This window comes from Morchella importuna, assembly GCF_003444635.1.
Source record: "Morchella importuna strain M04M26 chromosome Unknown Morimp01GS003, whole genome shotgun sequence".
In the NCBI taxonomy this organism is placed as follows: domain Eukaryota; kingdom Fungi; phylum Ascomycota; class Pezizomycetes; order Pezizales; family Morchellaceae; genus Morchella; species Morchella importuna.
Window position 1 is genome coordinate 808,329 of NW_025763400.1, and position 27,248 is coordinate 835,576.

Sequence of the window (27,248 nt, forward strand, 5' to 3'; positions counted from 1 at the left end):
TATTTGCCTCCAATTGCTCAAGTTTCGACAATTTAAAGAAAGCACCGTCCAAGCCAAAAAGGTACTGAAAAAAAATAAACATGCCCGATATCAGAAGCTTCTTCGCTCCCAAAGGAGGTAGCCAACCTTCACTCAATGATAAAGCCAAATCTACATCTACCCCTGCTAAGGTAGCTCTCACCCCCGGGATTGAATCGAAACTGTTTTCAAGGCACTTACAGTACGATTGTTTCTAGAAGAAAGCTGCAGCTCGAAAGCGGAGGGTCGTCGGTACGGTTTAGACATATCCAATTTACAGGCTCGATCTAACCTTGATTACCAGATTCTGATGATGACGATGAAGAACCTCTAAAGAAAACAACTCAGAAAATAGCATTACCCAAAACAACAGCAAAATCTGCGAAGAAAGAGGAGAAATTAGAACCCACAACTACCTCTGACTATTTCAAGAGTAACGGCAAAAACAAAATTGTGCGGACTGCTCCAGTCAGGCCGAAAAAAGTGAAGCCGGAGGTAAACCCAGAGGAAAATTACATTGACGATGATGACGATATCGATCTCGGAATTTTTGCCGACCAGTTCAAAAAGCATGAGGACGACTATCAAGAAGAAAAGAGGGACGATGAGATGGAAGATTTAGTTCCCGACGCAGAGCAAAAAGATGAAGAGAAGGAGGACGAGAAAGCGGAAGCAACAAAACCGAAGAGAAAACCCGCCGCCTCAAGTAGCAAGCGGAAGAAATTGCCTTCTGATGATGAAGATGAAGAAGTTGTAATGAAACCAAGGAGGAAACCCACAATCAGGACGAAAAAAAGATCTTTACCCTCCGAGGACGAGGAAGAAGAGGAAGAGGTTGAGGAAGAGGATGAAAAGCTAAAGCCAAAGGCTAAAAAACCAGTTGCTAAGAAGACACGGGCTCCCGCTCCCAAGAAGAAGAAGGAAGAACACATTGAGGACGAGGAAGTTAGAAAAATACTTGATAGTGTCCCCACCGTTAGAGCACCTTCGCCCCCGCCACGTTCCGGGGAAGAAAAGAAGTTTAACTTTAGGGACTTCAAACAAAGGGCTGGCCCAGTAGCACAAGGAACTGTGGAAATGCCAGAGGGTGAAGAAAATTGTTTGACTGGCTTAACGTTTGTATTCACGGGCGTTCTAGGAAGCTTATCAAGGGAGGATGGCCAGCAACTTGTCAAGAAATATGGAGGGTATGTAATGCTCCCATACATTTCCCCCACCCATGACCTAACGCATCAACAGTAAAATCACCGGAGCACCGTCTAAAAAGACGTCTTACGTAGTCCTAGGTGACGATGCTGGTCCAAAAAAGCTAGAAACTATCCGACAACACGGTTTGAAAACAATTGGAGAGGAGGGTTTATTCCACTTGATTCGCACACTTCCTGCGAACGGTGGCGACCACGCAGCCGCAAAGGCAAACGAAGCCAAAAAAGCAATTGAAGAAACCAAAATTCGCGAAATGGCAAAAGAAATGGATAAAGCGACCAAGTCGAAGGGTAAAGAGGCGGCTCTAAAGGAGGCTGATCAGCTTTGGACGGTTAAATATGCCCCTACACAAATAAATCAAATTTGTGGCAATAAAGGTCAGGTGGAAAAGTTGCAAAAGTGGCTCAGAAACTGGCCAAAAAACTTGAAGTCTGGTTTTAAAAAGAGAGGAGAAGATGGAAACGGAATTTTTCGGGTGGCCATGATTCATGGTCCTCCTGGTATCGGGAAGACTAGTGCTGCGCATTTAGTTGCCAGGTTGGAGGGTTATGATGTCGTTGAAACCAATGCCAGTGATACTCGAAGCAAAAAGTTAATGGAGGTATGGATGAGTTTTTCTATATTAATGATGAATCACAATTGACATCAGAGTAGGAAACTCTTCGTGGAGTTCTTGATAATAGGTCGCTCATGGGCTACTTTGCCGGAGACAAGCAGAAAGTCGATGCCTCCAAGCAGAAGCTTGTTATGATAATGGATGAGGTGGACGGTATGTCCGCCGGTGACCGCGGCGGTGTAGGCCAACTTGCAAGCCTATGTAGAAAAACTCAGGTATATTCTCGACCTTGGTCATATCAAGAAAATCCCAATATCTAATTATCCTAGATTCCCATAATTTGCATTTGCAATGAACGAAAACTTCAAAAAATGAAGCCTTTCAACAATGTAACATTTGATATGCCTTTTAGGCGGCCAAATGTCAACGAAGTCCGCTCTAGAATTATGTCTATTGCTTATCGCGAGGGAATCAAACTTCCCGGAAACGTCATTGACCAACTTGTTGAGGGAACACACTCCGATATTCGGCAAATCATTAATATGTTGTCTACATACAGCACCACTCAATCAAGTATGAGTTTTGAGGAAAGCAAAGATTTGTACGAAACCTCGCCTTATAGACAGTGATGGCCTTGAGATAACTGACACTAAGTAGAGCTAAATCATGGGAAAAGCATGTAATCCTCAAACCTTGGGATATTGCGCAGAAGCTATTAAGCACCGAAATGTTCAACCCTAATAGTAAAAAGACGCTCAATGACAAAATAGAGCTTTATTTCAACGACCACGAGTTTTCGTATCTCATGATTCAAGAGAATTACCTCAAAACCAATCCTGCGAGGGCTGGTAATTTTAGGGGAAGAGAGAGAACCTTGAAATTACTAGAGTTGGCGGATAATGCTGCTGAAAGTATCTCGGATGGCGATTTGGTTGACGCGCTTATTCATGGGCCACAGCAGCAATGGAGCCTAATGCCGGTTCATGGCATGTTTTCAACTGTGAAACCATCTTCATATATGTATGGCGGATACGGTGGCTCTCAATATTCTTTCACGCAGTGGTTAGGAATGAACTCCAAGCAAGGTAAGTCTGTCTGGAAAGTAATACTTGGATGTTATCAACTAAATTCCACAACTTCTAGGCAAACTGGTACGTTATGTTAAGGAAATTCAATCGCATATTCGGCTGCGTGCGTCTGGAGACCGCCATGAAGTCCGACAAAATTACATACCAACCTTGCACAACCTGATTGTTAGACGTCTTGAGTCTGAAGGCAAAGATGTCATTCCAGATATCATTCAACTCATGGATGATTACTTCTTAACAAAGGAGGATTGGGATGCTATCGTAGAACTTGGCGTTGGCCCCATGGCTGATAGCAGTTTAAACATATCCTCTCAAACGAAAAGTTCATTTACTAGACTGTATAATCCCTCGATCACAAAACAATGGAAAGCTTTATACTAACGGATATACAGATACAACCAGATGTCTCACCCCATGCCATTTATGAAAGCCACCAGTGACTTTGCACCTAAGGCTGTGAAAAAAGAAGTCCCTGACATTGAGGACGCAATTGTAGAAAGCGAGGATGAAGGTGCCATTGGTGAAGAAGATGCAGAAGCAAAAATGGCTGAAGATGACTCAATGGATATAAGCAAAGACAAATATGTCAAGGTCCCGAAGAAGGTAACGGGAAAGGGAAAGGGAAAGACTTCTGAGGATGAGAAGCCCAAAACGACCAGAAGCAAACCTGCAGCAAAATCAAAAGCCAGCAGCGGAGTCTCAACCAAGGGACGTGGGAAGGCAAGGAAGTAACACTAATAAGTACATATATGTACATGTACTTACGTACAGTAGATCATGTATACAACCATAGGAGTGTAGGTTGAAAGGATTTATTTTTTGGTGTAATGTACATGTAGTTTTACACAGAACATGAAACGTTATGTTTTTAGTTAATTGTTACGCTGTATTATAAATCATTCTTGGATATCATTACATGCAAAAATTAAATTTTTCTGGTTCACTGTGGATATTTCGCTTGTTCGCGTTTTAGATTTTTTTTTCTTGAGGGGGGGTTGGTTTATGGGGAAAGGTGGGGGGAATCATCAATCCTAGATGATCTTGGCGCGCTAGTGGATAAGAATTTTGCACTACGGAATTTTTCACAAATTTTTTTTTTTGCGTGTTGCCCGGCGCGCAGTGCCCTATTTCTTACTCCACCCAGGAGCGAAGAAATTACAAACACTCAGAGAGGGGAAGATGGCAGCGAGAGAGAACCCTTTTACAACCGTGACTTTACTCCCGTCTTTACCAGCCAAGTCCGGGTTTCAGTCTGTTCGTTCTCTTTATACTTCTGATCCCCCCGATCCCTAGCTCGAGAACAATTTCCGGTTGAGGTCATCTGGTTGTATTTGTGGTCGGGCGATTTTTCTCCCTCCCCCTCCGTCACAAGCACGTACGCAACCACAGGTCTATCATCAAGTTTAGAACATACTTGCTTCCTCGACATAGCAAGTAGGCTATATTGATCGACAAATAGGGCAAATAGCAGGTTTTTTCGGAGTTCAATTGGGTATGTTGAAAACCTAGATTTTTGTTTCGTTTGTTTCACACTGTTACTCTTGCTACAACATCATGAATGTTTTATGTTAGACTTCTAGGTCTCCTTGAGGGGCTCTGCAGAAATATTTTTCTTGATTGCGCACTTGCTTAACCCCCCCTTCCATCCATTACGACTTCTAAACAACAACAACTTCCTTAGCTAATATTTCTTTGGCTCAAGATATATAAGATGTGCGGAATCATCGCAATCATCCTTGCTGATCCTAACGGATCTGCCGTCACCGATATCCATAACGGTCTTCCAATTCTTCAACACAGAGGGCAGGATGCTTGCGGAATTGCTACCTGCGGTCAGAGGGGTCGAATTTATACTCGCAAAGGCAATGGGCTTTGTTCTGAGGTCTTTAGGTTCCCTGAACAGCTTATGGATTTGCCAGGGAACATGGGGCTTGGACATTGTATGGTTCCCTTGAATTTGTTCCCTATATCAATCCCCGTATTTGAAATGATGTATCGCAGCGGTTCATGCTGCATCGCTCCAACCTGTTCCTTGTCTAGCGATACACCCACTGTTATTGTTTCCCACGTAAATGTCTTTCGAATGGATAAATTTTTATACGAGGTGGTGTCTGACTGTATGGTATTGGGGTGTCGACAGTGCGCTATCCTACCGCCGGCTCATCAGCAAATGCCGAAGCCCAGCCATTCTACGTAAATTCGCCATACGGGATCTGCTTTGCCCATGTAAATCCCCTTCTTGCACTTTGTATAAAACGACGTATTTTGACATGATTAACAGAATGGCAACCTCATTAATGCATCAGAGCTACGAGACTACCTTGATCACGAAGCGCATAGACATATCAACACTGATTCTGACAGCGAGACACTGCTGAACATTTTCGCTAGTGCCTTGCAGGAGACTGGAAAGTTCCGTGTTAACGAAGAAGATTTGTTCACTGCGTTGAAGGCTATCTACCGGCGGTGCCAGGGTGGTTACGCTTGTATAGCTATGCTTGCAGGTAATATCTCCAATTATCCTAGGAATCATTGTGAATGTTTGCCTGATAGAGCTGACATTCAATAGGGTTTGGAATCATCGGGTTTAGGGATCCTTACGGCATTAGGCCCCTCGTTCTGGGAGAGAGAAATGGTATTAATGGTGGGATGGATTATATGTTTTCCAGCGAGAGTGTTGCACTGGACCAGCTCGGTTTCACTAACCACCGTAATATCAACCCAGGTAAGGTTTGAGGCTTCCCTGTGTAAATTGATCATAAAACTAACAGATTCTCAACAGGAGAGGCTGTTATCATTAAGAAGGGGTGTAAACCTATCTTTAGACAGGTTCATCCCATCCTCAATCACGCTCCGGACATCTTTGAGTATGTCTACTTCGCTCGTCCGGACACCATCATCGATGGTATCTCGGTTTATAGATCCCGGCAGAATATGGGATTGGCCTTAGCGAACACTGTTCTAGCAAAGCTTGGCGCAGAAATTGTCAAAACGATTGACGTTGTCATTCCTATCCCTACAACCTCGGAGGTTTCAGCCCTCAGTCTTTCCCAGAAGCTGGGAATTCCGTACTGCCAGGCATTTGTCAAGAATCGGTATGTTGGAAGGACCTTCATTATGCCTGGGCAACAAGAGAGGCAGAAGTCTGTAAGGAGGAAGTTAAATGCTATGAAAGAAGAGTTCAAGGACAAGAACGTTTTACTTGTTGACGACAGTATCGTGAGAGGAACAACCAGTCGGGAAATCGTGAATATGGCTAGGGAAGCCTGTGCACGGAAGGTTTACTTTGCCAGCTGTGCACCCCCCATCAGGTAAGATCCAGTTTTTGTTAAAGTCATAGTCACCCACATTGAGATTCTTGTATAGGAATGCCCACATCTACGGGATCGACCTTGCCGATACCAAAGAGCTAGTTGCATATGGCCGAACAGAAGAAGAAATCTCAGAGCATATCGGTGCAGATGCGGTCATTTACCAGACTCTCCCAGATCTCATTGAATCCTGCTCTTCTCTCTCCAGCCATATTAAGAACTTTGAAGTTGGAGTCTTTAACGGGGAATACGTCACTCCCGTGGATCCATCCTACTTCAAAAAGCTCGAAAGTATTCGTGGCGAGACTTCCAAATTGAAGAGAAAAGAAGCCGCTATCAAAGCTGTCGCCGCCGGTATTGCTAATGAGGGCGATGTCGCTGATGTGCTGAAAATGAACGGGGTTAAAGTCAACGGCCACGGCTTTGATGAGCCTATGAGTGAGACTGTAAGAGAACGGATGGATGTTAGCATCCACAACTTTGGTGACTACGTAGGTGTTAGTAGAGATGGAGGACAGTAAGTCTCAGAGCTTAGAGCCTCAATTGCTAATTAGGTTTACAGAGATGATTGATTATTCCTGGTTTTATTGTTACCATGTTTTCCTTCTTTGGCTCGTATTCCTCAAAGGCACAAATACTTGGGTGGCTATCTCTCTCTGCCGTACCTTCCCCTTACCATTTTCCTTTAACCATTCACAGTATAGTATTTCTTTTGAGCAGTGTAGGGGGTGAAATTTCTGTATAATGTTAGCGTTTTAGAACAGAGTTATCAATGAGAAAGACTGGTTACAGTGCGCTAGTTTACTTTTCAATGTTTTGTTGGTGTATGCAGTTTGATTTAACCTACCTCACTAACTTACATACTGCTCAACCAAGTTTTCGAAATGTTTACTTCTACCAAAAATAAGTTACAAAATTTTGCAAGTTATATCCATGTTTCCATAGCCCTTCACTGTAGAGTATTGTCACACGTAATTACAACACCAACGGCAAATTGTTATCGACGCATGGATGTGGCTCAAGTTTGTAAATGATGAAACATCCACCAATATCTTACGGACTCCTTTTTCTTCTTGACATTATGGTGTGGTGGGGTTCAAGTATTTGTGGCCGCTATTCCAGGAAGTATTGGTCGCCCATTCTGTTCTGGCTATAGAGAGCTTATGAGAAACACGTCGTCCCTAAATTCGACAACTGCCCTGTGCATGGTTTCTGCTCTAAAGGTACACACAAGGGAATTAAAGAATATGAACGTGGAGTGTCGGGTGTGGATCGGATGTAGAAAAGAGATACTGTGCATTGGCCCTCTGTATTTCGTGTCGTCCGTATTAGCATGAGAGATAAGTGTTACGTCACTTGTTGTCGCCTCAAAGGTTAAGCATAAACGTCCACTATTAGTAATACATCAATGATCGACTATACAACTATTAATTCCGCCGCTAATTATGGTACACTAGCCTCCTGTGGTCGTCAACAGATTCTACAATAATTGTGCCATAGAAAACAAATTGTTTGGTTTTCTCTCCTCTAAGGGCTATCTATATTTACCTTCTTGGCAGGTCAATAGTCGCATAAGCGTATGTCCATGACCCTCCGATGTAGTTATATAAGATTGGTGTGTTTATCGTTTAGTTAGCTGGGGAGCGGGAAATTGTGGTAATGATAGAGGTTTTTTCTTTTGTAGATTTTCTTTTCGCCGTTTCTGATGGGGAGGGGGAGAAAGGTGAGGATTGGTTTTCAGCGTTAGCTGCTCCCAATGCATCAGAGAACAGAGTTTTGCATCCAAAGTGTAAAAAGAAGGTCTAAGCACGAGACTTGGGTTTAATTATTCTCTATACGTGTCTCAGTTTCCCAGCCCCCCTGATAGCGATTACACATTTGCTAATCCTATGCACATTCGTTAGACAATATAGAGATCGACACTCAACCCACAGTTTTATGCATAAATATTTTTGGTACTAGTCGTCGTTATCGCGTACCAGGTGAGATCTGGGATCGAATGGTATCGAGTGATAGCCTGTGATGTATCTCGGGAAGTCGAAATTTTTTTTTTTTTGTTTAATTCATCAATTGCGTGCAACCTTACTCGGGAAGTCGAATAGGAAAGCCGCGCAAAACGGTATTTGTTTAGGGATCAACGTTCCACTGCTGTCCTCCATCCCGACCCTCTGTACAGATCTTTCGAATTATCTAAAGAAGCACAGGAAGAACTAAGGGGACAGGAATAGAACAAGAAACGTAACGAGACAAAACACCCGCTGGAGAGAGCTAATTGAGGCTTTGTGTATAAGGGGGGTTACGATGACATACGTAGATGATCCACTCATGGGACCCCTATCATGCAGAGTAGGCAGCACGCTGTCTTCAGTAATCGTGGCGTTTCGAACATAAATTTGAAATAAAGTCAAGTTGAGAGAGAGTATATGTATGACAGTCATTTGTATTGGTGGCCTAAGACGCGAAGCGCTCTCGGGATTTACTAGATCTAAAGAAGATAGAGCCCTCGAAGTTGCAGGGCATGCATTCTCAATCTCGATCTAACCAAGTGCCCATGCGCAATCTATGTGACCAATGGTAAAGCATATTTCTGCCACTTCGAGGCTTTCTGGCAGGGTTTGGGCGCCGACCTTGGTGAGAGAATAAGGGAGTCGTCAAACCTGCCTATATTGATTATGTTTGTACTAACTAATAGCTACTTATCGAATACGAGAATTCAAGCCATTAACAAGTCTGTAATGACAGATAATGATTATGTAGAACGCGCGCAAAGTTTATTCAAATACAGATTTATTAAAAAATCTGTACACCTTCCTAGCTGCTTCAGGGCCAATAAGTGCAGCTACCTCCTTTTCTTCCATATTACTAAGTTCTACGATATTTTCCACATCCATCATGATATTCTTGTAATTCTTGGACGTTATTCCAGGAATCGCTCGGAGTATATCCTAAGGTAAAAAAATAAAGCCATTAAAATCTAGATGCGAGCAGGACAGAGAAGGCATACTTACCAGTGGGGCCTGGTTATGTGCACGTGGGTTTGTGGAGTCCTCCCCATCCTCGAGACCGATTTTGATCGCTGTTAGGGGATCAGGTTCTGGCTGATTTTTCTTCTCACGGACATATTAGATTTAATTTAAAGAAATTTTCTGATAATGGGAATCTACCTTGAGCTCCTCAAAGATCTCCGCGGTCTGATAAGGGCTAGATGACCAAATAATCTTGATTCTTGGAAACGCGATTGTCAGGAGCACCAGCTTGGACTGAAGATCATGTTGCCCAATAGTAGATGTTAAATCTGCAAATGGCTATATCTCTCCAACGTCTTTTGTTAGCTTATTTTTCGCTTCAACTTGAATGCGAGTGAGAACGTATGATCGACGGTACCTCCAGGTTAAAGGATTTGTTCTGGTCGAATTCAATCAAAAGCATTGGAGACTTGTAGTGTAGTAGCATAGTCTCACACTGGCTATAGAGTCTCCCATCTTTAAACGATCCGATCAAGTCCTTGATTGATTTCCTTTCAACACATATATCGGGTGATAAGATATAATCGCCCACCGTTAGAGTACATGGCACAAGTAAGGTGTTGCGGCCGTGCAGAAGTGAAGGAAGAGAGCTACGAAACTCACGGACATCAACGATGACTCGTGGAGGTTCTGCAGTCGCGACTAGGCGCCCCCCACCCGCTATTCTAGTATTGACTGTTCTGAGGAACATCTCCTGTGGGTCGTCTACACCCTTTGAGTCGAGAGTAAGGGTGACCGACATGTTCTGTTAGATCTGTTAGTGATCGTCGGCCCTTCTAATCATGTGGAAAAACTGACCCCCTTCTCACGGATTAGTTTTGTAAATGAATCCTTTTCCTTTCGAACGGTACTAAGATAGCGTTGCTCTTCTACCGAGTTCCCGTAATACATAAAATACACCCTGATATTGCGGTCTCTATGCGAACTCCGGTACACCTTTGTCAAAAACGTATTAACCACACCATGTTCATGCAAGAATTAATTTAGATTTACTTACCTCTACTCTTCTTATAAATGCCGGGTCTAGTTCGTACATAATTACATACCTAGGCTTTAGCTCCTCAAGGACGCGTTCATCCATATCACCATCATATGGATGTACTACAATCAGGTCTCCCATCTCATATGGCTGAAAATAATCCTCCATATTATCGAACGGATCTACTCCGATTTCTTGCTTGAGTGCCTTCTCTTCTTCCGTTGGTTTTACTCCAGACAATAGCTCCGCTACATTTAGAGGTTGATCCTCCGAAATCGTAATGACCCCGGTGGCACTGCGTCCTGGTCCAGATGCAGCACTAGCCCCCCCTCGGACTCTTCTTCGTTTGTTGGGTGGTGCTTTACCACGAAAGGAATCTGGTTGTCGTCGAGGTCCGTCGGAAGAGGGATTACCGCCGAGTCTTGCCTTTTGATCTTCAGCAAAAAGGGAGGCGCTGATTTTACTGAAATCACTTTTCCAAGTAAGATACCCACGGAGTCGTCGGCGCATCATAAATGCTGCAGATGATTCTTTCTTGAGAGATTCGTCGGTATCATTATCACCAGCATCCTCTAGGGGACGTTCGTTCATAGTCTGTAGATACTCCCGTATTTGACGACATGTTTTTTCATCGCTACACATAATGAGTGTAGTCCCGTATGTTGAGTCTTGGGGTACTTGATTAAAATGAGCTCCCCTCTCAATCTCTTCGAGTATCTCTGTCAACAAAGACCATTTTGGTTGTTCCTCTAATACGGGGGTGAGAGCTGACGGGATCTTTCCAATTGGGTTGCTATTAATCACGGCTTTACTCGCAGTGCCTGTATACACCCGTGCTTTCGCAACACTGAAGATGGTATGGGCAGCATCTAAAAACAGCCATGGAGATTGTGACTGCCGAGTCGTCCCTGCAGGCGGAGAATGCGTTGCAAGGATTGTCTCAAGATGCTGATAAAACGTAACGCAGTCACAGGTCAACAGAGAGTGCAATATCCCCCTTAGCACTGTTAAATCGTTCACAATCTGCCTTGTCTTCCAGCTAACTCTATGCCACACGGGATCCAGCTGTCGTCGTATAATGATATCAAAACTCTTGTGGAGAGCGCTGTCCATATTCCAATCTTCCATATCGAGCACAGTATTGCCTTTCTTAAGCTCAGATATAGAAACCTCGATACACTCGAGTACAGCAGTTTGAATCTCCCGCATGGAGTCCGTCATTGCTACTTCGAGTTCAACTACTTCTGCTTGCTTCACCTCTAGTGACTTTGCAACAGTTACGTGGAAGCGTGGCCAAAGTGAGGGCTTCCGAAGAAAGAGATTGCGCATCATAGTTGCAAGTGGGGCGAATCCTGTACAAAATGGTTCAGGATTATCGGAGAAGGCTTTGATAAAACCTGACTTATTCTTTTGACGGAAAATACGAAGAATGAATGCCTCGAGAGAGGTTGCAATCACTCTGTTTATGTGAGCATCGAGTGCTTTAGAGAATCCTGATTAATAGAGGATGTCTTACTTATCTGCATGGAGCACTACGATGCCCGTAATAGTCTCCGGTTTTATTAAGCCTGCGTATTGTGAGAATCCATTCGCATATTCGACTGGCGTTTTGACATCATACTCGATAATAAGTCCACCACCAATATTCTCGACGTTACCGAGAAGATTCCACCTTTAGCATATAACTTCTCCCTACATGTACCCATAGCTATTAGTACTGTTCAGCTTTAGACTAGATAGATGGGTACCTCGCTGCAACGGTCTGGCTTTCTGTATTGACAATACTTAACCCCCTTGCCTTCACGGCTTGAGATACAGCAGCCTTCTCTGCCAATGCTACGAAATCATAAATCATATATTCACGTAAAATAACTCATGATATAGACAAACTTACCTTCCCCAATCCACCCGTTTTCTCTTTCATCAGCGCCAACAATTAGAATAAGATTGTCACCCGCAGCATCATGCGCATGGAGAAAGTTTGTAATGACACGGAGGAGACCGAGTCCGCGCGCTAAGATTACAAGCTCATCTTCCTGACCAATTTCATGGAATAAGTCTTTTTGGTATTCCTAATTATATTATGTTAACGACCAGCACATTCCTCCTGGAACTACAAGAGCGTACCAGTGGCAGTGAGAGCTTGACTTGGCTTTGGGAAGCCTCGATGGTTGTCATTGTTTGCTTAATCCCATGCGTAGCTTGATTAAGCTTCGAGTCATATATTGCTGGCATGGGAGCTTTAAACCTTATATGCTTACGGTAGGGTAATTATGTGCATGGTAGATGATATCATATATGAGACATAATGCAGGGCAACCATCAAGTGGTGAACATGGGCTTGAACACAAATTATTAAGGGTTGAGAGTTAAATATGACTGGAAGGGATAAGAAGCTTCTAAAGTAACATTAATCCACGTTGGTGCATGCACCGATGATATGATTTGGAACATGATATGATGGTCGAATGAAATGGAGGGCAACGATAAAATACAGATCGCCGCCAATTAGATAGTAGATACTCTACTTTCGACCCTGGACACCACTGCCTTGTTAAAGATCCCTATTCGTCGTGGCGATGGACGATTAATATATGTAATAGTTCGTCAGGTAGTCATGGCACTTCAATACGAGAAATACATTTACACTTAATATAATATCTTCATTTCGCATATAGGTTTGGAGCGGGATATGGCTACACCAAAAGAAAGACAACTTCTGAATTTCACATTATGTTAAATTATATATGGGAGAAAATTATATTTGCAAATATTTATTTTATTACTATTGACATAATAATCCCTTATTCAGACCAGCTGAATTGATTCATTGAGAGAGTGAACCTATATCTATCTGATTTTCGAATTAGCTGACGTCCACTACAAAACTTTTCAAAGCATAAAAGTGTAGAAGGATGTGTCCTCAGTGATCTTGGTGTTAAAAGAGAGCGCATTTCCCGAAGGATCGCATACTATCTATGTGCATAGATATCATCACAGGCATAGGGTTGTGGGTGGTGGAAATCAGGAGAGGAGGGTAGACAAACCTTTCAAGTCAGTAGTAAGTGGGGCGGCGGTTTCCGGGGCATTATTGTCGGTCAACTAGAAATCTTTCAAGACCATTAGCCTTTGATCCACAGGAAACAAGAGTAAAAGGATGATGTAGAAAAATGGGAGGGGGATAAAGGTATCAGAATATGTAAGAATTGAATATCATAAGTGCCAGTCGACATTTGAGATCAGGCGTGAACTCGCCGAGTTGGCACTCAATCGCAAATTATTTCATCACATGAAATCCAGGGCAATGGGGAAATGGGAATGATGAGATAGTGGACATACCTTGACATTTATAACCTCCTCCTTCTCTTCGCGGACGGCGTCACAGTCGCACGCGACAGGAAGGAGGAGGAAGACGTGTTGATGAGGTTGCGTTCCTGGTCTCAAGAAAAGTCAGTTAGAATTTAAAGCCCCGCCAAGAGTTCGCTAGGTCTAACCCTTCCCTAACCACCGTCACACCCCCTGTTGTACACACCCACAAGTCAGGAATCCTCTGCCAAGCCACGCAGAGAGAACCCCGGCGAATTTCCAGTGTGTGCTCTTTTCGATTTCACGATCACGACCATCAATACAACAAACTATCCCGAGCCCAATCGACTAACCGGTAACCTCCCACAACCACTATGTCCACCGAAGTTCAGACCTCGAATTGGCGGTATGTCTCCGATTTTTCATTTTCCTGGTTTTTTATGGTTTGGGGGAAAGACCGGCGGTCTTGGAAGTGGAGGGGAGAATTGGGCTTGCAACCGAGTGGGGGAGAAGGGGCGGAATTTTTCATTTATTGAAAGAAGATGGCGCTGACGTATTTTTTTTCTTTTCTGAATATAGCCTTGTCCAGATCGGCCGTATCGTCCGTATCGAGGAGGGACCATACGCCGGTAAACTGGCCATCATCGTAGAGGTTATCGACCACAAGCGTGTACGTATAATACGAGAAAACTAGCTTTCATCTTTGCTCTCAGATGCATTATTCTGACACCTAATGAATAGGTCCTCGTTGATGCTCCTTCCTGCACCGGGCTCGTCCGCCACTCGATTCCTCTCGCCCACCTTATCTTGACCCCCATTGTCTGCAAGTCCCTTCCTCGTGGTGCCCGCAACGGAAAGGTTACCAAGGTTTGGGAGAAGGAGGAGGTCGACAACCAGTGGAACAAGTCCGCCTGGGCCCAGAAGCTCGTCGCCAAGGAGAGGAGACGACAGCTGACCGATTTCGAGAGATTCCGCGTCATGGTGCTGAGGAAGCAGAGGAGGTTCGACGTCAGGAAGGCTGCGGCCAAGGCCTAAGTGTTTTGTCGGTCTTCTACTCTTTCTGTCATTAAATAAAAAAAGGGAGGGGGTTTTTCTTCTTACTTCTGGGCGTGCTTTTTACCTTCTGTAAACATATGAAAAAGGGAATTTTCAGTATCTGCTGGGTTTTTTCGACAGAGGTCTTTTGTGCAACTGGAAGGGGAAGCGGGCCCGGACTTCGTATTTCTAGATGGAATATACGGGTTCTTACTATTGTTTTTCTGTTTTTTTCTCTGGAGTTCTTGTTTCTGCGTGGACACACGTGAAGGTATCACAATATTAGTGTTGGATTCTCTCGTAACGCAGGCGCAAGTCATATCCCTCCACATACTTGAAATTATGGACACAGTTTGTCGTGGAGCTTAAATCGTCCTGGTGAAGTAGCCCAAACCATGCTGGAATGCTTTTGTCAGTATACTCGATACTCTAGTAGAGTAATTAGATTTCTGCTTATCGACGTTAGTGGAAGCAATAATCGCCCCTTAAAAATACTCGTAGCAACTAGAGAAGCTCCAAGTAAGCTCTACGATGCCAATTTAAGTTTATCGCGGAAGTGGCTCACTAGGCGCGGAAGTCGAATGACCGCCTCATGAAGAACATGATTTACTACTCTACATACAGCTAGACCATCCAATGATAGGCTATCCGTACATGTATTAGAATCCAACCTTTACCACAGATATCAGCTTTTCACAATTACGTATTTTTAGGAACTGCGAAATAGTGGTATTAATTTTAGTTGCGAACGCAAAAGGTATTGGATAAAGTTGCTATATAGTCCAGGTTTCCGCACACCTAAAGCTGTCAAGCTCAGGCCTGGGCGGCAGAACTCAGGTACTAATTATAACTGATACATTATACTCTCTACTACTAGAGCGAAACATCCTCAAACCCCTCCTCCACCTTCGCTTTCACTTCAGGTGTCCCCGAATCGCCACTCGTAGCCTTCTCTGGATCCGGACTCTTTTCTTCCACCTTTGCCTCTGGCTCGGGGGTCTTCGCCTCAGGCTCTGGCCTGGGGTTCTCGGCAACTGGCGGCGGCGAGGGAGATTTCGCCGGAGTCTCGACCGGAGGGGGGCTAACAACAGCTTCCGATCGTATCTCGCTGACAGACTGCGTAGGCCTGTGTTGGGATTGCTGATTCACAGAAGATGCTACGCTCGCACCGGTCTGCGCACGCTCGCGCATCGGTAGTCCCTGCCGCATCTTTGATATATCCGCGCTGAGGTAAAACTGCCTGACCCCCACGATCCTCCCATCCTTCTCGCACGCCAGCAACCACTCCGGCCTCACGACCGGGATATTCATCTCCGTAGCCCGCTCCCACGGCTGCCCACGGCCCTCCGTGCACACGAAATGCGTCGTATCGATGCGGACAAAGTCCTGCAGCGGTTTCGCGCCAATCCTCGCCAGGACAACTTCCAGCTCCTCCCGGATCTCGCCGGGCATGATGCCCGGGCACACCGTGATCCCGGAGAGATCCGTCATCTTGTGGGTCCGGACAGTCAATTTCTCACTGCTATACGTGCCGGCCGAGGTGCGCAGTACGAGATGGAACGAGTACTCGGTGTCCACGGCCAGACCCGAGATCTTTGTGCTCGTGTGCGTGGTCGGGTTCGGGATGGACCCGGCCTTGCTGTTGTTCCGATACAGGGTCAGGGAGCGCAGCGTTGCCGTAGCGAGCTGGATCGGGTCCCATTCGAGCACCACCGAGGTCTGCGTGGCATTGCGGACGCGGAGCACGGGGCGCGAGGGGGAGTTTATTCCGTAGAGGTTGTAGATCTCCTCTTGGAGCGAGTGGAACGCATCGCGCTGGGCAGCCTCCGCGGCGTGGTTGCGCGAGACCTGGATGTCGACTATGGACCCGCTGGATATGCCGGCTGGGAGGAGGACAGAGGGGAATTCGATCTGTGGAAGGAGATATGGTTAGTTTTCGACTGGCGAGCTCTCGCGGGGTCGGGGGAGTCGGGGAGTCAGGTCGGGGGTGTGTTTTTGTACCATACGCTTCTCCTCCGTGAGGAGAATTGCAAGGCCGGCATCAACCTTGCCGACAGTGAGAGATATGAGCATTGCGGGGGGGTTTTTTGCTGGTGAAGCTTGAGCTTTTTTGTGGGGTTTGTGGGGTGGGCGGAGATTAATATCGATAGCTCTGGATGAGTTGTTGAACGTGCGGATCTGGTTTGGTGTTGTTTAGATTTCAGCCTCACAGAATTGCAGGGGGGGGGTTAAGTCAGCGCCACATCAGCGAGCTACTGGCGCGCCTAATTCAGTAGACGCCTACGACCAGACTTGGCGCAGAACTATCATTGCCAGCTCTAATTACACAAGGGCGAGTGGTGGTCTAATGGTTATCACTTGCCTTCCGGAACACCGCGAGGTTGTGCTATGGCTTAAGGTTCATGGTTCAATCCAGGGGTGGGAGTAGTATATATGGCCCAGACCATAAATGCAGTACTTTTTGTTCTTTCTTGGTATAATTCTTTTAACATATTAACGGTAAAAGACTACGGTACAAAGCATCTTTTTTCTCCCTGTATCTAGAATGCTATAGCCAAATAGATGTCACAGCGAGCGAGGTTTTCTGAGTACCACAGCTAGCCTTGCACCAGTGGCGGGGAATAACACTCTATTGAACTCTACATGTAGCTAATGACTGCCACCCTTAGACCTGCGTCCTACAACCAGCAACCTGTAATCTTTCTACTTATGAGGTGCACCACAAGCCGCTGGATTGTGTCCGGTATACCAGTGGTGGCTGTGTGCGTGTGAGCCTTTATACACAAGAGCTTATAGCGCAAGATAATCCTCTTCTACTAAGTTTTCTTGTTCTTCTTTGGAAGTTTGGAAGCGGGGCCTTATTTGGCTGTGGTGAGCTGGGGAATATGGTTTGGTGCATGTCTTTGGCTTACTTTGCTCATGACTGGGTGTGGGATGGAAAGCGGTGAATTAACGAGAGATCACTCGCGGGGGCCATGTATCTTTGTTTTCATGACATAAGCCATTTCATTGTTTCTCACTTTACCATAACTTGCGTGGGTGATATTGAAAGTCTATTAACGGGGGGGTTTGGTGTGCGAGTGATATCTCATGAAGGAGCGCATAGGCCGGGCGTGCTGGTTGTTTGTTGGATTAGCACCGATTACAATCCGCCCGCCCCCGCGACAGCGACTGTGGTTGTTTTTGTCAATCAAGGGACTGTTATTCTGGCTGCTGTAGGTTTTGCATTGACAGGTCTTCTCTTTCTCCGCCCTACGCACACACCGCTCATGAGGGCCAGCGGAGATGTATGGGACTTGAATAGAAACCGGGTGATGAATGTGCATTATAGTGTCAATCTCAAACAAGCCCGGAAAGTACGAAACTGTCTACATGAGTTAAGAGGTTCAAACATTGCCTTGAGGGTAAGATAGCTTCATGGATATGTGGTTTTCTGTCTTCAAGAGCCCGGGCTTGATGCACCATGGCGTAGCACCCGCGATTAATTGGTCAAGGTGAAGATATAATTCAATGGATTCTATCCCACGTAGTGTTGTAATTGTAATAACACATATGGGCAGACCCTTTTGTCTACAACATAAAAAAAAAGAGAAAGAGAGAAAGAGAAGAAAATCACAAAGCCACCCGCACTCCGCGCCGCCAGCACTACAACACCGACAATTCCGGAAAGTTCCTGACATGATGCGACGGACACTCGTAACCCCCAGGATCTATCACAACCGTTAGCACATCCACTCTCCTCTCTCCCCTCAAACACAGAAAGAAAAGAGCAGCACTCACTATTCACCAAATACAACTGATGATAATCCTCCGCATCCCACCACCTCCCCGCGGGCAGCACCTCCGTCGCCACACTCTTCCCAGCAAACCACTCCCTCTCCACCGCGCCCAAGATCTTCCTCGCCCCCGCCTCCTGCTCCGGCGAGTGGTAAAAGATGGCGCTCCTGTACTGCGACCCCACGTCGGGCCCCTGGCGGTTCGCCGTCGTCGGGTCGTGCATGCGGAAGAAGAACTCGACCAGGCGCTCGTACGAGACGACGCTGGGGTCGTAGAGGACCTGTAGCGCTTCCGCATCTATATCCTGAGAGTTAGTATATGGCGGGCGAGGAGAGGCGGGGGAGAGGAAGGAAGGGGGAGGGGGAGACAAACGGCCAGTACTCCCCGAGCACACCGCACGATAACTCGGGTTCTCCGTGTTACCGCCGATATAGCCCACACGGGCATCAAGCAGTCCCTTCCCGCCGCCGAAATGGTGGCGGTAGATGTGTTCCACGCCCCAGAAGCACCTATTGCACACTTGCATATTAACTAGCTGCCCCAACTATTTTCCCAGAAGGGATTGGGAGGACAAACATACCCGGCGGCGATAGTCAGCTTCTCAGTGTGCGCGGGCATGGAGCCGATGCCGGTGCCGATGGGGCCGGCGACGCCCATGGTGGCGCTGGAGAATGGGCGCATGAGCTTTTGGAGGAGGTTTGGTATCATTGCTGGTATGAGTAGTAGTAGCAGTAGCAGTAGTAGTAGGAAGTGGATGGGCGAGAGTGGGCGGGTCAATGTTGCAGTGGATTGATAGACTGGATTTTGCAGATTCTGATGTTTGCTGCGAGTGTCTTGGGTTCGGCCTCTTTATATCCAGAGCTCCCCCACCCGTGCTGCTGCTTGCGTCATGACAAATAGGTTGACGCTAGATCGGGGTCTTGGCGCAACCCTGTCTTCTGTTGTCTGTCTTGTTGTCTTGTGGAGGAAACGGCAGTGGACGGGCGCCCTGCAGATCCGTGCTTCCAAATGTTTGCTGAACAAAGCCCTGTGCGGGTGGCTGTGCACTATCACTCACTCGCTACCAACAAATAGCTGACTGTGTGTGCACTGTGTGCTACCACTACCCTGGATATTGTTACCATTAAAGTATTTACTCTCACAGGGCTGATGCCAAACAGAGCAGCACTTATCAATTTGTTCTCACAGACATCCATCCATCCGGCCGCGTGCATGATTACCGACATGAAAATTTGATATAGATATAAAACAGTACGACGCACACGGAAGAAAAAAAATCAATAGTAATACAGCCAGAAACCATGAACGATGCCCCCAGTCGGCCCATAAAGACAACACAAGAGAACAAAAAGCAACAGAAAAATAAAAAAAAAAAACCACATCAGCTCGTACGTATGATACAACCCATTCCACCATTCATGATCTCTAGTTTTTTATAAAAAGGAAAAAAAAAGACAAACGTAAAAAAGAACCATGACAGCATATATTTGTTTTTTTCATCCTTACCCCCCTACCCCCTCCTCCTCTACCCTACCCTAAAACCCAAACTATTCGCCAACAAACTATTCAAAATTATCACTCCGATCAACCCAAATGTCCTCCAACTCCGCAAAATTCTGGAAATGCAGCGGCCTATGGATATCGGCATAGTAGCCACCCGGCGTATCAATCTTGACATGATACTGCCTCTTCTCCGCCTCGGAGCTGAAGCTGGCCCCCAAAAAGCTGTAATTCCACACGCCGCTCTCGGGCACCAGGAAGAAGCCCATGATCTTGTCCGACAGCAGCAGCTGGCACTTCTCGCCCATGTTTGTCTGGAAGCCCGGGGGCATGTCGTTGCCCAGATCCTTGTTCTGCGCACCCCATTCGTATCCGGCGGGGGTGAGCCCGTAGGCCGCAAGGGAGACGGATCCAGCCTTGAAGGCGACGGTCATGGTGATGGTCTTCTTGTCCCATTCCTTGTGCGCCGACATGAGCCGCGCGTGCTGAGTGGTGTCGAACGCGTTCAGGTAGGGGGTCTCGTTGGGCTGTGCCCATGTGTGGATCCAACCAAGGGGCTCAAGGCCGTTCTCTTTGGTGAGGTAATCATGTTGCGGGAGGAGATGGGGCAACTGGACGGTGTTCAGAGAGCCAATCTGCGGGATCATGGCAATACAGCGAATCTCCTTGACTTGATCGTTGTCGGGGGGTGAGGAGCCATATAGATACCCGGCGACCTGCATGCGGAGGTCCGAGATCATGATGAACCTCTTAAGGATATTCTTGGGCATGATGTACGTGTATTGGCCGTTGTCAGGGATATCATCAGACGAGATAAATATGTTGTTTGACCTAGTCCTCAGGTTGCTTGCGGCGATGGCTCGACTCCTCCATTCGGTCTTAGAGGCGAATGCTTGCTGCTCGTAGTTGGAGGTTGTAGTAACAATCATCTCATCACCGTGGACGTTCTGAGTCCGTGTGGTGACAGCAGTGAGCTGTGCCTGCTCCTGTTGCTGCTTCTCAATCTCGGCAGCCTGTTGGCGTTGCATGGACGGTGCAGAGATCTCCATACCAAGAATGATATCTCGGACTTCGCTGGAGGTCAAACTAGACACGTTGACGTTGTTCTTTTTACCATAGTCGTTCAGGATCAGGTCTCTGAGGGATGTTTCAACCTTAATCCAGTCTTCATCCGAGAGGGTGGGCCAGATGTGATGCTCCTGAGTGATGACATTCTTGTCTGGTCTCAGGATCAACTTGGTCTTGTCCTGGTTGACGTGCAATGCCCTAAGAATAAGGATGAGACGAGAGAAGGCAGTGTACGAAGAGACGGTCTTTGTCCAATCATCGTACAGATTGAACAATACCATCTGGGGCTCCGTCGCGCGAAGAATCATATCACCCAACTTCTCAATCTTCATAGCCGCCTGGAAAGGCAACTGCAGCTCGGAGGCTCTGATAGAAATATTGGGGAAATCAAGCAAATGCACCTCCAAAGGATCCAGAAGACCCTTTCTTGTAACAATGAGCTGCTTCGGTTGCTCTTCAACAGGGAGTGAACGGATAAGCGCCGCTACTTCCTCAGCAGTCTTCCATTTCGCCAACTGTCCAAGACGCTTCTGACCAGCCCAGACAGAGGTATGAATAATCTTCAAGAACAATTGCCCAGATCTGGGGTTGAGAATAAAGATGGCACCGTTGATGGGCTTGGTAGTCAAGTTACCCTCGAATGTCTTGTGGACGGTGACACGGTAGGTGTTTGTATCGTCAATAAACAACTGGATCTGGTTGCTGAACAACTCAGAGTAGTTCTGGGAGTTCAGGAACTCCTGGTTACTCTCAGAGGCGTACAACTGGAGACCCTTTCGGATGCGTTCACGCAAAACGTACAGAGCAGGGTTCGCCTTCATGATCTTTGCCATAGCCTGCTGTATGAGCTGCTTGAGACCAGGGAACCATTGACCATATGCATCGTACAAGTTGTAGGCCAGATCAATCGCGATCATAACACCGGTGGGCGAAGGGTAGATTGAGAGCGAGTCGGTGGTGTAATCCAAAAACTTGGCACGTACATATCTGCTCACATCGTGGGAATCGTAATCTCCGTATCTCAACTGGATATCAATCCAGAACTTGTTGGTCGCGTTTTGCTCGATGACATCCTTGGTATCGTGAAGCAAACTAGGACGGGTCACGTTCCACTTGTACGCGGCGAAGAGAAGGATATCGGCGCAAGAACTGTTCATCTTATAGGACTTCCTGGGATGGATAGTCTCCTTCTGCACCGTCTCAATACCCAACGCCTCCATCTCCTGATCGAAGACTTGACACAGATCCTACAAGAAAATTAGAAATATTCAAACTAGAAGAAGAGTTCATACGAACCATAGAGATAGACTCATGGATCTTCTGCCACAAATGAGCTCGGAAAATCTGGATCAAGGAAATCTTCAAAGTAGGAATCTTTCCGTGTAGGAAGATACCCGTTAAATCCAATTGAACCTGGAAACCAATGTAGACGTTTGCTCTGTTGATAGTAGGACTCCACCACAACGTAAACCGACGGTTGGGAATCTGGTTCAAACCAGATCTCTGGGCATTGGTTAACTTCTTGAACTTCATGCTCTCCTCAAAACCGGACGCCTTCTCCCAAAACAATCCTTCCCAAGATGGGAATGCAGTCGCCTTGAACAATGTGTGCTCCAAAATAGTTTCAACACCTCCGAGGGCCTGGATAACATCTGTACGGTATGCATTCAAGTTCCACAGCTTACCATCGTGGCGCTGAGACGTCCACCAGAAAGGATTTGATTTCTACAGCGTGATATTAGCTCGAATTCTAGTATTTCCGTAAGGGCAACCTACCATCATAGAGTAAATCTTGAACTCAGTTCTGACACGCCAACCCTTGTCGAACGCCAGGGTACTCCTGTCCTTCTGGAACAAGGTGTTGATCCTAGGAATACCCCTATCCCAACTGTCTTCCAGATCCTCCAAAGTAAGACGCCTATTCTGTTGGTTCGCCTCCTGTCTCTTCTGTGCGTATTCGGACCACACTCTGGCGGAATCAATGAACTCGCTCTCCCATGGTTGAATGTATCTAAAGATATTGGGAATCAAGACATCATCATCATGGGTCATTCCACTCCTAAAGTGGGTGATTCCGGTGTCCGTCTGTTTCGACCATCGGCGATCACTCGTAGGAATGAGAATATGCGATCCAGAAATCATACCCAATCCTCCCAACTCCTTAGGGGTGTAAAAGACGGCCGGCGGGAAACGCGAAGGCATCTTGGAGTTTAGACCAATCTTAACACGAGTTTGAATCTTGGTCTCACATTTGACAATTGTGTCCAACAGCTGCTCGGTCTGGACTGCTGCCTCACGGTAGTAGGTGAATAGCGCGATGAGAGCAGAGTTCCACTTATTGGCAATCTTAGTGAAGGTAGTGGACCCAGAGGACATAAGAATTTGACGAATCCTGTTGTTAAACTTCGCAATATCCTCCTCAGTAACTCTCAAGAAGGCGTGCGCAGTGCGCTCCTTAGAGTTGTTATCTACGAGCGACCAAACACTGTCCTTGACCGGGAACTCCTCATTGTTGTTGCGGATCTTGGGAAGAATTCTGACTTCAAAGCCGCACATGGAGAACAGCAAGTTCGGGTTATCACGACTGTAAACACTCGCAAATGTATCATCCCACTCGATGGTCGTAACAGACCTCGGAAGCCTATTCTTCAAATCCCAAAACACCGCACGGCCAAGGTTGACATCGTGTCGCATCAACCTCATTCTTGAATCTCTAGGCCAGCACTTCTTATTTCTGTATCCGATTACATTCTCGAAATTTGGATCCGGTTGCTCAGTCAAAAACCTCTGGATGAGATCTCTAGCTTCATCCGCAGTGAAGCGGAAGAACACCCAAATGCGATCAATGTATCTAGTGTACAGCCTGATTGGATGCTTGGTCTCGGTGTTGAGGTCCTGGAATTGCAAAAATTCATTCGGCCTCTGTGGGGGTCCGGCGATCTCACTTGCTCTCTCCAAGCCCAAAATCAACAAGTCGAGAATCATGCCATAGTACTGGAACACAAAGGCTGAGAACTGGAGTCCACGGATGAGACCGTACATATTGGTATGGTTCATATCCTTGTAGTTGAGTACTACGTTGTTCTTTGCCGTGATGTAATCCGCCAAGTTGTGGTCCATGATCAACCTGAGCAAACGATTGAGGAAAGTGATATCAATCTTCTCGTAGACCTTTGACAGTTGTGTCTCAATGAGAACGTTGCACTCGCCATCGGCGCTTTCCCACACATTGTGAAGATTGTTGATACCCTGTGCCCACTTGTACACGAGCAATGGTGGCACCTCCGAATCTGAGGGCTTGATCCATGCCGGGAACAGATGACGTTGATCAGCTTGGTACCAGAGATATGCGTCAAGGTATGCATCTGTGATCTTCTCAATAGGCTCAACATCGTATACAGGGTTGATGTTACTATAATTGTCATTCATATCAATTCCAACTTCCTTGAATGCACGACGGGTCAATAGCGCAGTCTTGATACGTGTAAGTGTAGTTCCGGGGGAATCGTATGCCTGCTCAATAAGGGCCAACTCCTCTCGCTGAGACTGGTTAAGACGGCCCTTGACAGAGTACGCCTCTCTGAGACGTTCCAAGGCAAGAATTAAAATCTTTGTATCGTGCTTATACGAAACACTAGGGAAAGGAATTGGGGAGAATTTTCTAGACTCAAGCCAATGAACAGCCGCAGTATAGATTGCCACTGCCTCCTCAGAGGAAACGTAAGGCCCGTCCTTCATATAATTGTGTTGTCTTTCCTGCTCAGCCTTGAGCCACAACCTCGTCAAACGTCCAAGATTCTTCTTTGCCACAGTCTTGTCTACGGTAGCGCCACGCCTAATTCTCTCTCTGTTGTAGTGCGCGACAGAGATCCACCAATCCGCCTTACTCTTAACATATCTCAAAATGACATTCTCAATGGGAGCCGGTAGTCCGGGAACCTTCCACGGAATGTTACTCTTCCAACAACGCCATGCCTCCGAAAGATGCTGCAGGACTGTGTTGACCTTGTTCGACTTCATACCCGCAGGCATCATATCGGTAATGTCGTGAATGACCGCCGCTCTAAGCTCCAAGTCGAAATGAGATTCTACCCTCTGCTTGGTCACAGTCTTTGCCACACCCTTTGAGTGACGTCCCTCGAATTGTCTTGCAAGGAGATTCCCAAGCCATCTTTCAAGCAAGGGTAGGATACCACGCATGAAGAACAGCCACACCCTCCAAGCGGGAGCCCAGAAACCACATCCAGGACCCTTTCCGACGGGGCCAGAATTAAACCTATAGTAGATCAGGTGCTTGAGATCTTTACATGCACGAATCTGGTGCATAAGTTTATATTTGTATCTGTACATACCGGTGAGTTGACCGACATGGTTGAAGGCGTATAGAATACCATCAGCGAGCTGGAAGGCATCGATGTTACCGAGACGGTATTGCACCTGCGCGTCGACGATGAGTTTTGTTAAGCGCAAAATCTCACGCATGAGATGGAAAGCATTTCCAAAACGAGACTTCTTTCGCTCCTTGGTTGTGAGTGTTTTAACGGGCTTCAAGTTAAAATTATCTGGGATGTATTAGCTAAGCCCATATCCCATGGGAGAAAGGGAAACTTACAATCTAAATGCAGATAAGTCAAATTCTTCCTGTGAATCAGCAGGTTCAACATATTGAATCCCTGCCTGCACACCTGCAAACCAGCCTCAACCCAATCAATAGTAGTCGTCTGAAAAAACTTGGTCCCCTTCAGGGTCCTGAACAAATCCTGCTTATTTTGTGCTTTAGGGGTCTTTGTATGTAGGGCATTCAATACAAAGGTCTTCAACAGCTTTTGGTAAGAAACTCGGACTTTCACCGGTTGGCCCTGAGGACAATGCTCTAGATACCACTGTTTTACTAGCGGCACATCTTCTGCACGCACAGTTTTTCCACTACGGCGATCGAATGGGTAAGGAGCCCACCAGAGAGCAATAGCTGAAGCCGTGTTATCTGTGTAGAGGTCCTCATCCGACATAAATGGCTCCACCTCCTCCGGAAGCTCAAAGTCGTCTTCATCATTACCGAAGCCAAAGATTTCGTCCTCATGTGAGACAGTAAGATTCTTGGGCGCTACACTACGGGAAGAAATGGGGTTGATGACAGGGTCGAAGTAGAATGCTGGAAGGTCGGGATCCTCGGCCCGTACATAGGTGACTTGTGGGTAGTGGTACCACGATAGGTGTACAGATCGGGGTAGGGAGTTGTAAAGATACGGGAACGCAACTCTGTATTCTGTCCTAATAGGAGAACGGAAGATGATACGGTCGATTGCGTTGAATTCGCCAAAGTCTTCATCATTAGGGTCGATATCCTTGTAAAGAGGTTCAAACCGAGGTCCTCCAGGAATTGCGACATTGAGGGCTTTGGCTGTAAAGAATGATTTTCTGTCGAACATGTAGAAATAGTTCTTGTCCACTAAATCTGATAGTAGCTGATGGGAAAGACGGTACAGTGTCGCCATCTGAGGAAGATCCAAATTCCATGATTTATAGGATGGCCCGTTTACATGCGGAGTATCCAATAATGGTCGGTGATCATAGAACCACTCAATCACAGGTGAATCTTCGTGCTCGTCGAGCTCCATCTGAATGGGCTCCTGGGGTTCCACATCTTCGATATTCTCGCTCCATGACCTAACATAGCAGCCCTATCAGAAACAATTCGAGGTCAACATGTTAGACTGGGGGTAGGAAGATATAGACTTACAATGGTGGCTCTTCATCATCGAACGGCGGGAACCTCATTCGCTTGAAATGCCTTCTGTCGGACTTTTCTCGTCGCATGCATACCCACATTGTCGCCCATTGCGCGTGGAAAACGGGCTCAATGACACGAGGAATCTCATTCACAAGTGTTAAGCATCCATTGACGTGGTAGAGCACTTTAACCTCCCTGGCACTCTCCCAAGGCATAGGCATATTCTCAAGGAGCTTCAAGACCGCGTGAGGCTACAAACAATCGCGTCAGTCTCCATCTCGAGAGCCACTCATAACAGAAAGGAAATGGACATACCATAAACTTCAACGCTCCAAGATAAGCTCTTTTATCTGCCGAGAACTTCTTCTGACTAACATCTCCAATGTCTCTAACGATCTTCCTAAGATGCTCTGGCGGCATATCCGCCTTGTGAGTATCAACGAAACCATTTTTCCTCTTCTCTCCGAATCGGTTCTTCTGTATCCGCAGCCATTCCTTCTTCTTCTGGTCGAATTTTGCTTGCTGTGGATCCGCTGGGGGTCTGTAGCCTGGCGGAGGAGGTTGAAGAGGAGCGCCGGGAGCTGAGGCACCTTGCCAGCCTGGGGGAGGAGGTGGTGGCAGAGAAGCCATAGTCAATGGCGGGAAGG

General features: G+C 46.5%; 6 protein-coding genes across 6 annotated transcripts; 2 read left to right on the top strand and 4 right to left on the bottom strand.

Annotated features, from left to right (window-relative positions):
- Positions 1 to 80: 80 nt before the first annotated feature.
- Positions 81 to 6,747, top strand: LAJ45_01730 (uncharacterized protein; the record flags this gene model as incomplete). Its single annotated transcript, XM_046111323.1, has 19 exons — positions 81 to 170; positions 237 to 270; positions 323 to 1,205; positions 1,258 to 1,825; positions 1,879 to 2,055; positions 2,110 to 2,381; positions 2,438 to 2,865; positions 2,924 to 3,206; positions 3,261 to 3,580; positions 4,162 to 4,243; positions 4,328 to 4,360; positions 4,571 to 4,700; positions 4,772 to 4,808; positions 5,009 to 5,094; positions 5,150 to 5,372; positions 5,438 to 5,593; positions 5,651 to 6,179; positions 6,235 to 6,670; positions 6,742 to 6,747. The coding sequence occupies 19 exons, from the start codon at positions 81 to 83 to the stop codon at positions 6,745 to 6,747; spliced, it is 4,773 nt and encodes a 1,590-aa protein (XP_045975267.1).
- A 2,203-nt stretch (positions 6,748 to 8,950) lies between these two features.
- Positions 8,951 to 12,362, bottom strand: LAJ45_01731 (uncharacterized protein; the record flags this gene model as incomplete). Its single annotated transcript, XM_046111324.1, has 11 exons — positions 8,951 to 9,124; positions 9,188 to 9,286; positions 9,344 to 9,484; positions 9,564 to 9,950; positions 10,004 to 10,141; positions 10,203 to 11,643; positions 11,701 to 11,752; positions 11,806 to 11,876; positions 11,933 to 12,020; positions 12,079 to 12,256; positions 12,312 to 12,362. The coding sequence occupies 11 exons, from the start codon at positions 12,360 to 12,362 to the stop codon at positions 8,951 to 8,953; spliced, it is 2,820 nt and encodes a 939-aa protein (XP_045975268.1).
- A 1,502-nt stretch (positions 12,363 to 13,864) lies between these two features.
- LAJ45_01732 (uncharacterized protein) lies at positions 13,865 to 14,525 on the top strand (the record flags this gene model as incomplete). Its single annotated transcript, XM_046111325.1, has 3 exons — positions 13,865 to 13,896; positions 14,070 to 14,160; positions 14,232 to 14,525. 3 exons carry the CDS (start codon positions 13,865 to 13,867, stop codon positions 14,523 to 14,525), a joined length of 417 nt encoding a protein of 138 aa, XP_045975269.1.
- Positions 14,526 to 15,398: 873 nt separating this feature from the next.
- On the bottom strand, positions 15,399 to 16,598 carry LAJ45_01733 (uncharacterized protein; the record flags this gene model as incomplete). Its single annotated transcript, XM_046111326.1, has 2 exons — positions 15,399 to 16,436; positions 16,527 to 16,598. 2 exons carry the CDS (start codon positions 16,596 to 16,598, stop codon positions 15,399 to 15,401), a joined length of 1,110 nt encoding a protein of 369 aa, XP_045975270.1.
- A 1,572-nt stretch (positions 16,599 to 18,170) lies between these two features.
- Positions 18,171 to 19,010, bottom strand: LAJ45_01734 (uncharacterized protein; the record flags this gene model as incomplete). The annotated part of the gene is made up of 4 exons (XM_046111327.1): positions 18,171 to 18,235; positions 18,306 to 18,599; positions 18,675 to 18,811; positions 18,883 to 19,010. The coding sequence occupies 4 exons, from the start codon at positions 19,008 to 19,010 to the stop codon at positions 18,171 to 18,173; spliced, it is 624 nt and encodes a 207-aa protein (XP_045975271.1).
- An 854-nt stretch (positions 19,011 to 19,864) lies between these two features.
- On the bottom strand, positions 19,865 to 27,231 carry LAJ45_01735 (uncharacterized protein; the record flags this gene model as incomplete). The annotated part of the gene is made up of 6 exons (XM_046111328.1): positions 19,865 to 22,117; positions 22,167 to 22,595; positions 22,647 to 25,432; positions 25,483 to 26,537; positions 26,611 to 26,852; positions 26,917 to 27,231. 6 exons carry the CDS (start codon positions 27,229 to 27,231, stop codon positions 19,865 to 19,867), a joined length of 7,080 nt encoding a protein of 2,359 aa, XP_045975272.1.
- Between the last annotated feature and the right edge of the window lie 17 nt (positions 27,232 to 27,248).